Consider the following 15,132-nt stretch of genomic DNA (forward strand, 5'->3'; position numbering starts at 1 on the left):
GACTTTGACACTTCAAAAAGTTAATTAAGAGATTGTAAAACTAAACCACGTGATTTTTTTTACATATAAACTTTCATCAACTCACACAATAGTTGTGGTAAATACAGTCCCTGACAAAAGTCTTGTCGCTTGTGTACAAATTGACCTAAAGTGCCGCTGAAATATATTTCTAATCAAGATTTTTTTTTACAAGAAATGGCTCATTTTAATCCCACCAGCATTTGTGATAATGTTTCAGTGAAAAACCAAACTTTCAAAAAGTATTCTAATATTCACAGCTTGGTAAAGCCCATTGAGTCAATTTTTGCAAAGACATAAGTGTTGTCACCTTGTCATATGAGCTTATCCTGTGACTAATAATGGATCAATTAGGTCTCAAGTGTGTATAAAAAGAACCCCAGTAGGCTAGACCTTCACATCAACTGCAACTAGACCTCTGCAAACATGCCTAAGATTCACCCAGAGACTAAAGTTTTGATTATCAAGAGGCTGAAAACCAGATCCACTGCTGATGTGGCAGACACCTTCAATGTGTCTCAGCGTCAAGTACAGAGGATAAAAAAAAGATTTGAAGAGACTGGAGACGTTTTTGACAAGCCCAGGTTAGGCAGACCCCGCAAGACAACTGCTCGAGAGGACCGTTTGTTGGCTTGAAAATCCAAGGCCAACCCATTTTCCACTGCAGCAGAGCTCCACGAGACCTGGTCACCTGAAGTCCCTGTGTCAACCAGAACAGTTTGTCGGATTCTGTCTCGAAATGGCCTCCATGGTTGAATCAGTGCCCAGAAGCCAGCACTAAACAAAAGACAATTGAAAAACCGTGTTGCATTTGCCAAGGCCCACAGCCTGCTAAAAGGATGGACCCTGGAAAAGTGGCAGAAGGTGGATTTTTCAGATGATTCTTTAGTTGAATTACACCACAGTCGCCTCAAATATTGCAGGAGACCTACTGGAGCCAGAATGGATCCGAGATTCACCCAGAAAACAGTGAAGTTTGGTGGCGGAAAAATCATGGTCTGGGGTTACATCCAGTATGGGGGTGTGCGAGAGATCTGCAGGGTGGAAGGCAACATCAATAGTCTAAAATACCAAGAAATCTTAGCTACCTCTTATATTCCCAACCATAAAAGAGGCCAAATTCTGCAGGAGGACGGTGCTCCATCGTACTTCCATCTCCACATCAAAGTTCCTCAAGGCGAAGTAGATCAAGATGCTCCAGGATTGGGCAGCCCAGTCACCAGACATGAACATCATTGAGCATATGTGGGGTAGGATGAAAGAGGACGCATGGAAGACGAAACCAAAGAATAATGATGAACTCTGGGAGGCATGCAAGACTGCTTTCTTAGCTATTCCTGATGACTTCATCAATAAATTGTATGAATCCTTGCCAAACCGCATGGATGCAGTCCTTCAAGCTCATGGAAGTCATACAAGATATTACATTTGGATCTCACAGCACCACAACTTAATTTGCTGACATATTTTTGTATTTGCTGTAAATTTGTTCAGTTTCTGTATAGGCGACAAAACTTTTGTTTTGCCAAAATTTGACCTTTCCGTCTTGATTAAATGATAAATATTTTTTCTGTGAACATTATTTATTTCAGTGCATTAAACTAGCTTTTCATATGAGCTATTTTTAACACCAATTAATTAATTAAAAGCCAGGTTAATATCAGGTATTTCTAGAAAATAGATAAGCGACAAGACTTTTGTCAGGGACTGTATAAGCTGAAGCATTTTTGCTTGACGTGCGAGAACCAATGAGGTTCATTCTCTTGTTACACAGCACGTTTCAGCTTCAGCAAGAACCAATGAGGCTTGTTTTTGCAAGTTAAGTTGAGCTTCTGTTTATGTTTTCTGATCAGTGTTTATATGTGAATAAGTATAAATCGTATCTGTTTGTCATATATAGTGATAATGTCTATTCAGAAAATTTAGACTATATGGATTAGTTTTACAATCCCTTCATTAACTTTTTGAAGCGTCAATGTGGTAGTTGCATAGCTACCAATAAAGGGACAGAAAGTTCTCAGATTCCATCAAAAATATCTTTATATTTGTTTTGAATACGAACAAACGTTTTACAGGTTTGTAACGAAGGGTGAGTAAATGTAGCCTGGCTCCGACCTCCAACGTATTTTCAGTCAATTTTCATTTCCATCTGGGATTGCAGCATAATCTCTGGTTTCCTCCAGTCAAATTTGAACCGGTCCAAATAGCGAACAGAGGGAGAAGCTGAGAACGATGACGTTAATGTTGTGCGCTAGTTTGAGATTACATATGTCATAACCAAACATTAACGATTGGTTATGGCAGATCCAGAGTGGCTCTGGGCAGATCCAATCATTTTAATCTTTAACAGAGTACCCGCCTTCAAGGAAGTTAACGCTTGACTCTTTGTACAAATTAAATGTACGAGAGTCTGGTAGGACCAAGCTAGAGTATTTCATGTTTTCATTTTTGTGTAAACTTTTTAAAAAATATAAATAAAAATCTTACTAACCCAAACTTCTTGATCAAAAGCCTAGTGTATGTAGAAATCAACATTAACCTAGATTAATACATGTATCGTTCATGTTAGCTATAGCATCAACTAATGTTAACAAATAGGAACATATTGCAAATTGTCACTGCAAAAGTATATTATTGGATTCTTGTGGAAAGTAAATACTGTTCAATATGCATTTATGAAATCCACCACAAGGTCTCTCACATTGACCACTGAAAATACGGCACTGCGCTTTATCAAAACAGCAATAAAAACCATCTATTACTGTATAAAACGTCCCTCTGGGGGCTGATTGGTTATCACCTACAGTACTCCAACAAACAACGAAAAGATGAGAATGGGGGAAAAAAATCACCGTCTAGGCCTCTTTTGTTTGCAGATGAAGGATCAGTTGTGAGGAACGTCTTGGATCTAAAAACAGCTCCAGCCAGATGAGGTCATAGCTTTGGATGCCTGTAAAGTTTTGCTTTCTCTCGGCTCAGAAAGTGAAGGAAAGAGATAGAGAGAGCGAGAGGGGAGAAGGGGAGGGGGGAGGTATAATGGCTTTTCCAGATGTGGTTTTGCTCCCTTCTGCTCTGGCACTAAAAAAGAAATTTGAACACTAAGGTAGGATAGGCAATGAAAATCTGGACGCTGTTCGCAAGAATGCTCACATTTTCCTTCAAATCAATGAAATGGTTTCAACATTCTGTCTGGTGATCAAATAGTCTAATTATACAACAGGAGTTTCTTTTTCCCCGCCATGCAATACAAATGTAGACATTTTCGAAGAATTGTTAAATGCAGTAAATGCAAATATGTGCTAATTTAGTTTATATGACACATGCAACTCAAAATCATAAAATGGGTAATTTTGCCCCTTTACTTGGGCCAAAAAGCCCCCCAAGCTCTCCCCAGCTGCCATCCGAACTAGCTCTATTTCCTTTTCCCATTACATATCAGATCAGAAAGGCATTCCTTTTCAATAAAAATGTCTAACGTGTTTAATAATAAGTGTTTTTCATTTAGGGGAAGGTAAACAGACGTGCTGAATTAGAGAAGATAAAAGTGAGTGGGTCCAATATCATCGGTCATAAAAAGTGGGTGGAGCTTGTCCCACCCTCATACAATGGTTATGATGCCCATGCCTACATGTTATGATGGAAAATGAAGTTTGAAATGTACTATTATATATAAACTAAAAACTAAAATAAATAAAAAAAAAACACCTCTTGGGGCAGCTTACAATAAGGGCGTCGTTACAAACAAAAAATGTACTACAATACAAACAATAAATAAATAAACCACAAATCCCCCAATTAACAAATAAAAGTTCTCTTGAAGCCAAATAATAACTTTGCATGAAGAACACACCAAACTTTTACACCTCAAGTCATGAATGTAAGAAAATAATGAGATCGTTTAGATTTTTAACTATCCCCCAAAAAAACTAATTCTCTAGCCACTTCTTGTTACTACGCAGAATTGCATTTAATCATACAATTTTAGAATAAAATTTTTTTTTTTAAAAACCTAGAGGGAACTAAATTCAGCGAGGGCACTTTGTACTCTGGGTTGGTGGAATAACACACAGATAGTCAATTATTCATGGAAATGCCCTGAAACATATGAAATATTAAGGCGGGCTACAGCACTGATGTCCTTGGAGGGCAGATCACGGAGGGCACCTCAATCCACAGCACAATCCAAAAAACCTGAACCGTGACGAGCAATGCCATCAAGAAGAGCCGGAGATCGAGAAAGCGGTAAAGAAAGAGATATACTGTAGAGAGCGGCGCTTACTGTGGCTGTGCCGGAGACCGCCTGTATGCTGTTGTCTGGTCCGCTGGGCTCACTGTGCGTCTGGGCAGGGGGGTACATGTTCAGTGTGTGCTCTGCCACGGGGGTCTGGCCCGAGTAGTCTGGAGTCGGGTGAGGGTGGGACGGCGTGTATTCAGCAGGAATGCCGTTCTGAGGGGGAGCGAACTGGGCCGATGGGTAAGGCTGGGCCATGGTTTCTGGGGGTGCTGGGGCGTCTTGATTACCCTGATTAAACAGAGAACAACAGCAAAATGTTAGCGACATGATAAATGACCAAACATACAGCATGTGGACACCTGAATTCGGCATCCATATCTGCATTAAGTCTCAAAACCATGGTTTAAAGTGATTTGATGCTCTTTTTTTCTGCTACAACAGCTATTTATTGCAAACATATTATTTTATAAATCTAATCTATAATGCTTTGTGTGAGTGCTGGGGATAATCCACCAAAAATAGATACATATATAACTGTTCATCGACCCTTCATGCAGGTTCCACCAGGTGATAGTGACACGTAACTCATCATAACTTTATTTAATGCCAAAAATGTACACAAGCGATTCAATGAACCATTTGATTCATATGAATTCAACTGAGAAAAGAGTTGCTGTCTTAATGTTGTTTATTAAAAAAATACACTCCAGAACGAGTGTTCAAGCATCCTGCAAATTAGATTTAACATTTTCCCTTATTCTTGGTTTTCTGTTACAAGATTTGTACAAAAACAGATTCCAAAACATCGCTAATAAGCACAGCCTGCTTAAGACAGATTTAAAAAGAGATTTTTTTAATTGTATATCACGCTGACATGATTTAAAACATTATCATGCAACAAAATAATGCATGATATTATCTTTGTTTAAGGATATATTTGTTAATAAAAGGACAGCATTCAATTTGAACTCAAAAACCACGTTGTCTGCAAATTCATTCATGAAGTTTACACTTTAGTCACACTGGCTTTAGACTACATTGTTTTGTTTTCAAGTAGCTTACACTCTCATTCAGACACAAGAGGTCAGGAATGATTGTATTGGGAAACCCTTTAGTATGGGGAACACATTCACTATTAACTATGACTTTTGCCTCAATAAACTCCTAATTTACTGCTTATTAGTAGTTTTTGTAGTATTTAAGTTTAGGTATTGGGTAGGACTAAGAGATGTAGAATAAGGTCATGCAGAATAAGGGATTAATATGTGCTTAATAAGTACTAATAAACAGCCAATATCCTAGTAATATGCATGCTAATGAGCAACTAGTTAATAGTTAATAACTGAACCTCAAAACCTTGTATTGTTTTATGTATCAAACATCATTATGTGTCCGCATGCTTTAAAGTCCATATATGAGCACCACACACATGCTTCATCTCTGCGCCAGTCGTGCTCTCTTGAACTATTAGCGAAGCACACGCTCGGCTTCATACACAAGTTCTCTCAAACAGTTGGGCCAATTAAATTACAGTGTTAGCATTCACCGGACCGACAACAAATGAACAAGCACACCCCGAGACAAATGCGTCCCGTACACAACATGCATCAGACCTTTATCACAGGAAGAGCTTTCTTATTTGATCAGGACCACTTCATCCACCTCCCAGCAACCAGATTATCCACTTAGGCTTGGAGACGTCTCTACACCCCGTACACCAAATCTACGCTAAACCGCTGATTTGCATGCCGCACCCGAGAGACCGAAAAGCCGGCTAAATTAGTGCTGGCTATCAATAAACAACGGCAAGTCACATGATGCACGGCAGTACAGATAATGGGGAAAAATACATTCATCTAAACAGCTGTGTGTATTTGACATGGATGCAAGTTGTTTAAACCTTAGGTGACGGTAGCTTTTTTTATTTGTCTGGGTTCTTGTTCTGTACAGCCATCTGGAAACTTTTTGCTATTCTATTGCCCAGAGGTCAGTGTAATATTTTAAATTAGCTTTTATTTTTGGTTTGAGTATATATATATATATATATATATATATATATATATATATATATATATATATATATATATATATATATATATATATATATATATATATATATATATATATACACCATGGTCTGTTTAAATACTCGATTCTGATTGGCTGGAAGGTATGCAGTAAAAGCGTTTAATGCACAGGTAGTTCCAGTCAGTTTGATTACAGATCTAAATTAATCCACCACTATAAACATTCGTAACCATGGTTATTTCAGATTCTTCTCATTTTAGTAAAGTACTACTTAAATTTTGACATTTCACATCAAATATTGCTTTTTTTTCTCTAGCTTTATTTCAGTTAATGAAGACTATTGTTTAATAGTGTATGTGTTTGCTTTCATTTCTTTGACTTGAGGAAAGACTCAGTGTTCTAAGAGTATATGTATCTTTTCCAAGATACAGAGAAATGTATTTAAAGAGATGACTTTAAGGTTCACCCAAAAATGAAAATGATGTCTTCATTTACTCAACCTCATGTCTATTCTTCTGCAGAAACATTTTTTTGACAAATATTGTTGTCTATGCAAATAAAGTCATATGGACCCCATTATACAACAAATTATTCTGCAGAAGACAGAAAGTCTTATAGGTTTGATGTGAGGGCGAGTAAACAATGACTTTAAACATTTATTTTCATTTTTATACTGTAAAAAAAATTCAGGTCCCAATGGAACATTTTTTAGTGACTGATCATATCAAAATGTTTTAGTCAGCCACGTTGAATTTCTGTGAATTAAACTGCATCAATTCACAGAAATTCAATTTGGACAACTGAAAAATTTAGATGTGATCAGTCACTAGAACATTTTCAATTAGAGACCTGCATTTTATTTTTATAGTGTAGGTGAAATATCCCTTGAAGAAAGTATGTGTAGACAATTCTTAAGAACAGTTTCTGCTTTTTTCTCCATTTATTCTCACTGCAGTCTAGGATAAATGATTTAAAAGAGATTTTAAAGAGACCTTATTTGTTATTTTCCATTCTTACAAGAGGAAACACTTCGTGACACACTTCATACACACACGCTCACATCTTCTCCATGCCAAACCCTAAGTTATGTAGGCAGAGAGATCCCAGCACCCACAGGCCTGTCGAGAACACACTCTGAAACGGGACAACTGTACATGATAAAACAAAGAGAAATACACTTTCCCACCACTTTCTCTGCTCTGACCATAATGCCACACAACACAGAAACACCCCCTACGTACAAAGTGTAGGATAAAAGGAGAGAAAATCAACAGTCCTCTCTGTGATTTAAAGGAATAATATTCCAGTCAAAAATTAAAATCTGTCATAATTTACTCACTCTCATGTTGTTCCAAACCCATATGACTTTCATATACAATAGCATACAATAGCATTGCGTGAGGAATATGCTGAAATTTAATTTACTGACTTCGCTTTAATTCTCCATGGGTTCTCATGAGTAAAGTAGTGATGCCAGATCCAAGAAAAAACAGTTCTTTTGAGTCTTTTCAATGAATACGTTTTATTTTTTGCTTTTAGTTTTATGTTTTAATTTGTTGCTATTTTTTGAAAAACTGGAATAAATTATTTGTTCAAGTTTCAGTGAGCTGGTTGCCCACTGGAGAGTAAGACTATAAATGAAAAATTGGTTTGAAAGTATCAGATGACTTTTTAGTAGTGCATAGAATGAATATAAGGTTATAGATCACATTTAAATACTTTTATAGTACTTTTGCATTCTTTTTAAAGCTTGACAGCTCCAGTATAGCTAATGTACGAACAAATAAAAATGTATACCTTGAATGCAATGCAAGTAACTTTGGATAAAAGCTGTCAAATGTAAGTACTGAGAAGAGCATTCAGGATGTTCTTAAAAAAAAAAAAGCACCTTTTGTATTCTCCAGAAGTCAGTCACACAGCTTCAGAACAACATGTAAATAATGACAGGATTTTCATTCTTGGCAAGTCGAACGAGCCGAGAAGAGCCAGGAGGGAAGCCGCAACTTGCTACTCTGTAAACGGGACCTTGTAAAAAAAATCCCTGCTGTTCCTTAAGCAGATGTTACACACATCACGCTGTTTCCCATTAACACCATCAGCACTTCGCATAGCACATTTATATTCAAGAGCGGGCACACCACGCCATAATTAGACTATCATTTGATCAGGAGTGCTAAACTCTTTATGCACAAGTGTCAAAGACGTTAAGGGGAGGGTGGAAAGAAAGTTTGTGAAAAGACAGCGGTGCCTCCGCAGTGTGGGAAGCCCCTGTTGGTGCATGTCTGCTGGGAGCTCTACATTTGTGGTCATTATAGTCGTGCCGTCGCTGAGATTTTTTGGAGGCCCTTGTAAAATAGCTGTTGGCAAACACTGGGAGAAAAAAATCCAATGGCAGACAGTCAGGCTTAGCTAAACGCTTTGGCCTCCACCCTAATGAGAACCACATTTGGAGGACTGAAATATGTTTTACGTGGCAGCGCGCTGGATTCATCACTTCACTGTGCTCGACTTCCAGGCAAACACTTAAACAAACGCAGCTATAAAAAAAGTGCCTTTGTTTTGGTAAAGGGCTTTTTACGACACTTTGCAAATACAATTCCGCACACGATGAGACTACTCCTCCCTCGCTCTCGTAGGCGAGAAGTTGCTCTAAATTTTGCGTGTACGCGAATAGACGCCGTTTGCGGTGGTGATGAGTTCAACCCCAATGATGGAAAGCCAGGTGGAGCATAGTAACGCGAAAGTGGTGTGTGTCAATATAGTTCTGAGCGGTAGTGTTTGACTATTATGGAGCCAAATAAACCGTTTGAAGAGCAGCGTGTCTAACTCTCGCCGGGCTCACTCAGGCGCTGGATGACAGAATCCGGCTCATTTAAATGACCGTGGCTGCCAAATTTGTAAGTAAAGTTACCTAGACCAACACGAAAGAGAGCTTAGAGATAGACAGGAGAGAAATGAAAAAGAAAGAGATGGTGAAATGTGTGAAAAGAGAGATGGAAAGCAAAACAGCTGCTGATAAGGCAGCCTGAAAAAGAGTAGCTGAAGGGGGCTCCCTCTTTCTTCAAAGCACTCTCTCTCTCTCTCTCTCTCTCTCTCTCTCTCTCTCTCTCTCTCTCTCTCTCTCTCACACACACTCTTGAACGCTGTCATACACAAGCCACTCGCTCCACTGTGCAGCCACAGCACAAAAGGAAGACGGGCAGGAGAAGAAAAAATGCAGTAATGCGCTTGGTAAGCAGAATAACAGGGAAAAAAATACCTGTTCCACCATCTTGCTCCCTTTTTCCTCCATAAACTAAGCAGCTGCCTTAGTCCCAATCCCTGCAGCATCTGCCTAAAGCAAGCATCAATTATAGATGAGGGTGTGTGTTCAACCGCTGTGTGTAGCGAGAGGGAGAGCATGAGTGTGTGAGTATGTGAGTGGGAGGGAAAGGAGGGGTGAAGAAGGAGGGAACTAAAGCAAGAGAAAGCTAAGCTCCAAAATATCTCTCTCTCTCTGTTCATAACTAATGTGCGACCCTCTGAAATGTTGGAGATTTAGGCCATTTGGCGGGAGTGTAAACTAAATTCAATATAGAGCTGTGATATAGATTGCGAAATATACAAAAGCTAAGGCTTTTGTCTATCTGTGAATGTGCAGTTGATGGATTTGTATACATGTATTGCTGATGGTGAAATAAATACTAATCTCTGAATCACTCTTTTTTAAACATAGGTTTTAAAGTATGAAGTACAGAGCCCTAAAGGGACATAGTTATTGGAAAATAAATTAAATAGGATGTAAAATTACATTTCAATGCTTTCGGGGGAGTTGTGGCCTAATGGTTAGGGAGTCACACTGGTAACCCGAAGGTTGAGGGGTCGATTTTCAATAGCGGCGGGAAATGACTGAGGTTTCTTTTGAGCAAGACACCTAACCCCCAATTGTTCCCTGGGTGCCACAGCAAAATAGCCTCTGTTTGAAGTAACACTACTCCTAATGTATGTGCAATAACTTGGATGGGTTAAATGCAAAGGACAAATTCTGAGTATTGGTGTGGCGAGCAGGGCGAGGCCGAGAGCCGTGGGAATGGAACTGTAGTGTTAATGCGTCAGGCCTGGGCTATTTATGTTGTGCTTTATTATGTTTTTTTTATGCAGCAGTCATCCATGAGGGGCTGCCGCTTTATTTTTCTTTGTTTTTATTAAAAATGTTTATATACGAAGGTAAACATTCTGCGTAACTGATTCCTGCTCCTTCTCTGAACCTTTTGAACATTGTTACAATGGGTTCCTATACTTGGCCTTTACATGTCACTTTCACTTTTTGTTTCCTCTCAGAGATGTTTTGAGTTCCCCCGAGAAACGTTTGCATTTTTTTTTTTTCTTGTTCTTGTGAGGGAATGCAATGCTTTTTGGGGATGCAGATATTTTTGCAGACAAAATTTAAATCATTTAATATTTCCTCTGAAAATAAATCAACAAATCTAAGCTAAATAAATAAATAAATATCCTATAGGTTTTCTTTTTTTAATTCATATTCTCTCAAAAAAAGTGAAATTATATTACAGTTTAACCAATTTAGTAATTTTATAAAAAAAAAAAAAAAAAACAGCAATACGAAAATGATTCTGGGTAAGCATTATGTAGTTGTCTTCACGTTCTTTCACATTAGAATAGAACTGCATAAAGTTTACAAACTCAATCCTAATGTTCTCATCATGCTTAAAAATGATCAGGAACTTGTATAAGACGCTCGGCGCCTCTCATATTATCGCTCATGATGGGAAAGAATCACACAGGTTAAAATCCTACTGCGTATGCTCGATTTCTCGCAGTAAACAAGAACCATAATGTTTATTTAATCAAGTATCTGGTGCTTGGATGGTAAGGTTCTATTTATGGTTTGGTTCGTTTAAGGACGTGCAACTCACTGAAAGACCCCTTGCCATACATCAATGCTGTGGATTTTTGGTTGGGCCAGACTAAGAGGTAAACAAGATCAAGATCCACTGTCCTTGCTCTTTCAAACACACTGACTTGCACAGCGAAAACCTGGGCCAACTCTTCGAAAGAAGAGAAAATGGCTGAGGCAAGGCCTTCTTGAGCCCCTGCTGGGTCTGCCCTTTCTTTCCTATAGATTGGACGTTCGATCAACCTTCACCTTTGTTTTCTCCTCTCGCTCAATGCAGGATTCTCACCACAGGCGCTCCTTGTGTGTGTGAGTACGCATGCGAGCAAGGGTGTTTAAGGATCGGCGTGCTGCCCCTTTACTTCAGACAGTCAGCTGGCTTCTGTCCAGGTCCATGGAGTGCCACTTCAGCTGGACATGCTCTCAGCTTAGAGGGCAAACCATTTCCCAACAGACTCACAGTGACACACGGCAATAGAGCGGGGCAGGACCCCCTCGACCGTTCATTATCTCAGACGCTCTCCCTTCCCATTGGGTTTCTCGGGATGTTTTCCTATATCAAACATTTTGCCGCTCGCACACAGCGCACAGCACTTCTGGGGGAGTTCGCCATTTGGTGAGTGCGTGATAACTCGGAAAGCCAGACATCAAATCGCACTCCCTGTCTCAGAGTAAACAAATTAATAATGCAAGAGGTTTTGTAGCGCATGGGTGTGAACTATTTTGAAAGTAACCCATTTCTCAGCAGGAGGCTACCTTTTAAACATGCAAACTCAAAAGAAAAAGGGACCCGGCAGACGTCGTGAAAATATGAAGGTTCAAGGGTGAATGGAAGCTGAGATAGCATTGTAGCTCTGTGGGTACTGTTCATTTGTATACGTTTTGACTAAAATATCCTTCAAATTTAAAATACCCAAATTTAGTCCACAAAAATAACCATTTAGTTCCCAAATATGTGCAAAATCATATCCCAAATGACATGCTATACACATTTTATTATGATCTATGTACTCAACCATCCATAGTAGGAATTTAAAGTCTTGGTGTGGTGAAAATCAAGGGTTTAATGTTGTTTATATGTGGTGCTTTTAAAATGCTTTAAAGGTGGGGTAAGTGTTATTTCAAAACCGTTTTACAAAAAGGACTCAGGTAGGGGCGTGTCTACTCTTGATGGTGAGAAGAGAGCGCTCAGTGCACGTCATTATTCAAAACACGCGAGTCACGCGCTGGCTTTTTGCTTGAATATGCTTGAATATGAAGAGATGTGTCATGTTCGCTTGTTTGTTAATTTGCGATCGTATTGTGTCTCACTTCAGCGATGATAAAGACCGATTAATTTCCACAGCGTATGGAGCATCCAAATCTCCTCACTGTCTGTTTCAAGCGTCAGTTCACAAAATGTGTCCCACAAGTAAGATACTATACTCCTAATATATATATATATATATATATATATATATATATATATATATATATATATATATATATATATATATATATATATATATATATTTGTTACCTCTTTTCATGAGCTATATAACCCTTATCCAGTCATAATTGTAATATGTCGTTAGCTGGACTGTCGTGCTCGTGTTCTTTCGAGTTGTTCATGAGAACAGTTTGTGTTTTTGTGATCGCTATAACTCATCTGGTCATAATTGTAATATGTTCATTAGTTGGACTATCGGCGCGTGTTATTTAAGTTGTTCATGAGAATGGTTTGTGTTGGATATTTACTTTTTCATTGAATATTCGACCTGCATTAGTAACGCAGATTCTGCCATAGAAGCTATCAGCTATCAAAATAGGACCAAGACCCTTTTGGGGGTAGGGGCCTGTTTGTTTTGGTGATTTAAAATAATAACAACGGTTATCAGAAAGCACTTACCCCACCTTTAAGACAAACCATGTGCAAATTCAACACCATTGCTGAGTATTTTCCCCTTAAAACTGCAGTGAACCAAACACTCTCAAAAACGTGGTTTAAAATCATTTGTGTTTCTGATGTCACAAACTACCTGGCAACCAATCACGCCAACGTGTGATTGTTGTGTGGATCCCTGAGCTGGTGCGAGTGAGTGGAGGTAGGGATAATTTGTATATTCATAGGACGAGGCAAGGGTGTAGAGTTACATTCAAGCTATTTTAAGACAAGAAAAACGTTGAAATGTCATTTCGGTGATCAAAGATGAGTTTTAAGGAAAAAAATTATTGACTACTGGGGGACTTTAACATTATTTTGGCATCAAACATAGAAACATTCTGACAGCCCTTTTCCCTCTGCTACGTAAGAAAAACTGACAATTGATTATATTACGTGTCCAACATTTCACACTTCTTTCTTTTGGTTGATAAACTGCAACTGGGCATTTGAAGTGTGCTTTTTCTTTTCTGGAATTTTCCATGTGAACACACTACTCACACTCATTATTCTACAAAATGGCACAGAATAGTGCACTAGTTTGAATTCAGCCATTTCACAGAGAACAACTTAAACGTCCTTGACAAAATCAAACAGCCCTTCGTTAACAGATTAACATTGCCGGCGGGACTCCTCTTTTTGTGTGCGCAAAGAGGTACACCCAAGCCCTGAGTTAATGGGCTAGACGGCGGATGAGCCGAGTGGCGGCTAACCTTGCCTCGTTTCCCATTATCATATTAGCCGGCATTAGCGCAGGAGCTCTCGTCTGCCGCTGCTCAGCCCTGTGCCGGCGTTAGCGCACCATGCAAATGAAGATGTAAAGAGGAATCAGTTCATCAATCACACTCGCAAGGGGATAGTGTGCGCAGGAAGAGGATTAGCCACGTAGTCCCTGGACCCCGCGCAGGTCTCCCTCCTGTCACACAGCGTCTTTAATTAAACATCTTAAAGCACTCGCCAATAGCACTTCCTGCATAGTGGGGCTGCACTTGCCATTTGTCACAAGGCAAACATCTCTGCGGTCCTCTGAACAGTGTGTTGACTAACTCTTTTAGTAATCCTCCTCCAGAAGAATCTCCATCTGTGCAACCTTAATAAGCTAAATCGTCACCTGATGGGAAATCAGAGACATTAACCGTGATGACAGTGGCGGCTCTGGGTCTTTTAAGAGGCAAACAAAGGAAGCCCTTTACACGTAATGGACAGCAAATAAAAAGGGTCGCCGTTTTATATTCAGGTCAAGTGGTTCTAGAGAGAATGGTAATCGGCATATGCACTGGTTGGAAGTTACCGGGCGCTGGAGTGTGTCCCCAAGCAGTTTAATTAGTATTAAAGGCTGATCTGGATTAAGTGGGTTGCCGTGATGGACACAAATCCTGTCAAGTCGATACCAATAACAGAAGAAATCTCTGTAGGATCACAAAAGAAACAGCCGGGCCGCAGAATGGATGCCGCCATCGAAGCCACCGCCAAGGGTCTCTGTGCGTAAAACCGGATGTGTTCCCGTTGCATAAGTCGAGACAAAATAGGGCCTCTGGATATGCACGCAATTAAAACACGTGACCATCACTCAAAAGTAAAGCTGATATTTCAAAAGAGGAGACCTGGGATGGTTGTGAATATCAATTTATGCATACACTTTTCCATTTTGTTAAAATGGAAACAAAATGGAAAAGTTTTTGTATTATTAAAAACCTTGACGGTCTACACTCTTAAAAAAATAAAGGTTTTTAAATGGTTATTTGGCAGGGTGTATGGTTCAATGAAGAACCTAATATCTAAATAACTTTTCCATTGCACAAAAGGTTCTTTGTAGTGCAAATAGTTTTTTTTAGAATGGTTAAAATGGTTAGAAAGAATGGTTCTTTAAAGAACCTTTCACAAAAAGGTTATTTGGGGAACTGAAAATGGTTCTTCTATGGCGTCACTGTGAAAACCCATTTTTGGTTCTTCCTGGCACCTTTATTTTTAAGGGTGTACTCAGGCATGAAATGTGTAATTTTAATGTACATTTAGGTAAAAGTTTTAAATAATATATTG

At 39.0% G+C, this 15,132-nt stretch overlaps 1 protein-coding gene across 8 annotated transcripts in view; it reads right to left on the reverse strand.

The window, feature by feature from the left end:
* The window catches only part of rbfox1 (RNA binding fox-1 homolog 1), a 321,986-nt gene that overhangs the window by 44,502 nt on the left and 262,352 nt on the right, over window positions 1-15,132 (reverse strand). For 7 of the 8 annotated variants that reach the window (XM_067414885.1, XM_067414877.1, XM_067414899.1 and 4 more), the window contains one exon: window positions 4,298-4,540. In XM_067414885.1, coding sequence (XP_067270986.1) covers window positions 4,298-4,540 — 243 coding nt within the window. Of the gene's footprint in view, window positions 1-4,297; window positions 4,541-9,539; window positions 9,588-15,132 lie in introns of those variants that run through there. The other variant, XM_067414888.1, reaches the window with a different exon arrangement.

Source organism: Pseudorasbora parva, chromosome 2 (genome assembly GCF_024679245.1).
Source record: "Pseudorasbora parva isolate DD20220531a chromosome 2, ASM2467924v1, whole genome shotgun sequence".
NCBI classification, from domain to species: Eukaryota; Metazoa; Chordata; class Actinopteri; order Cypriniformes; family Gobionidae; genus Pseudorasbora; species Pseudorasbora parva.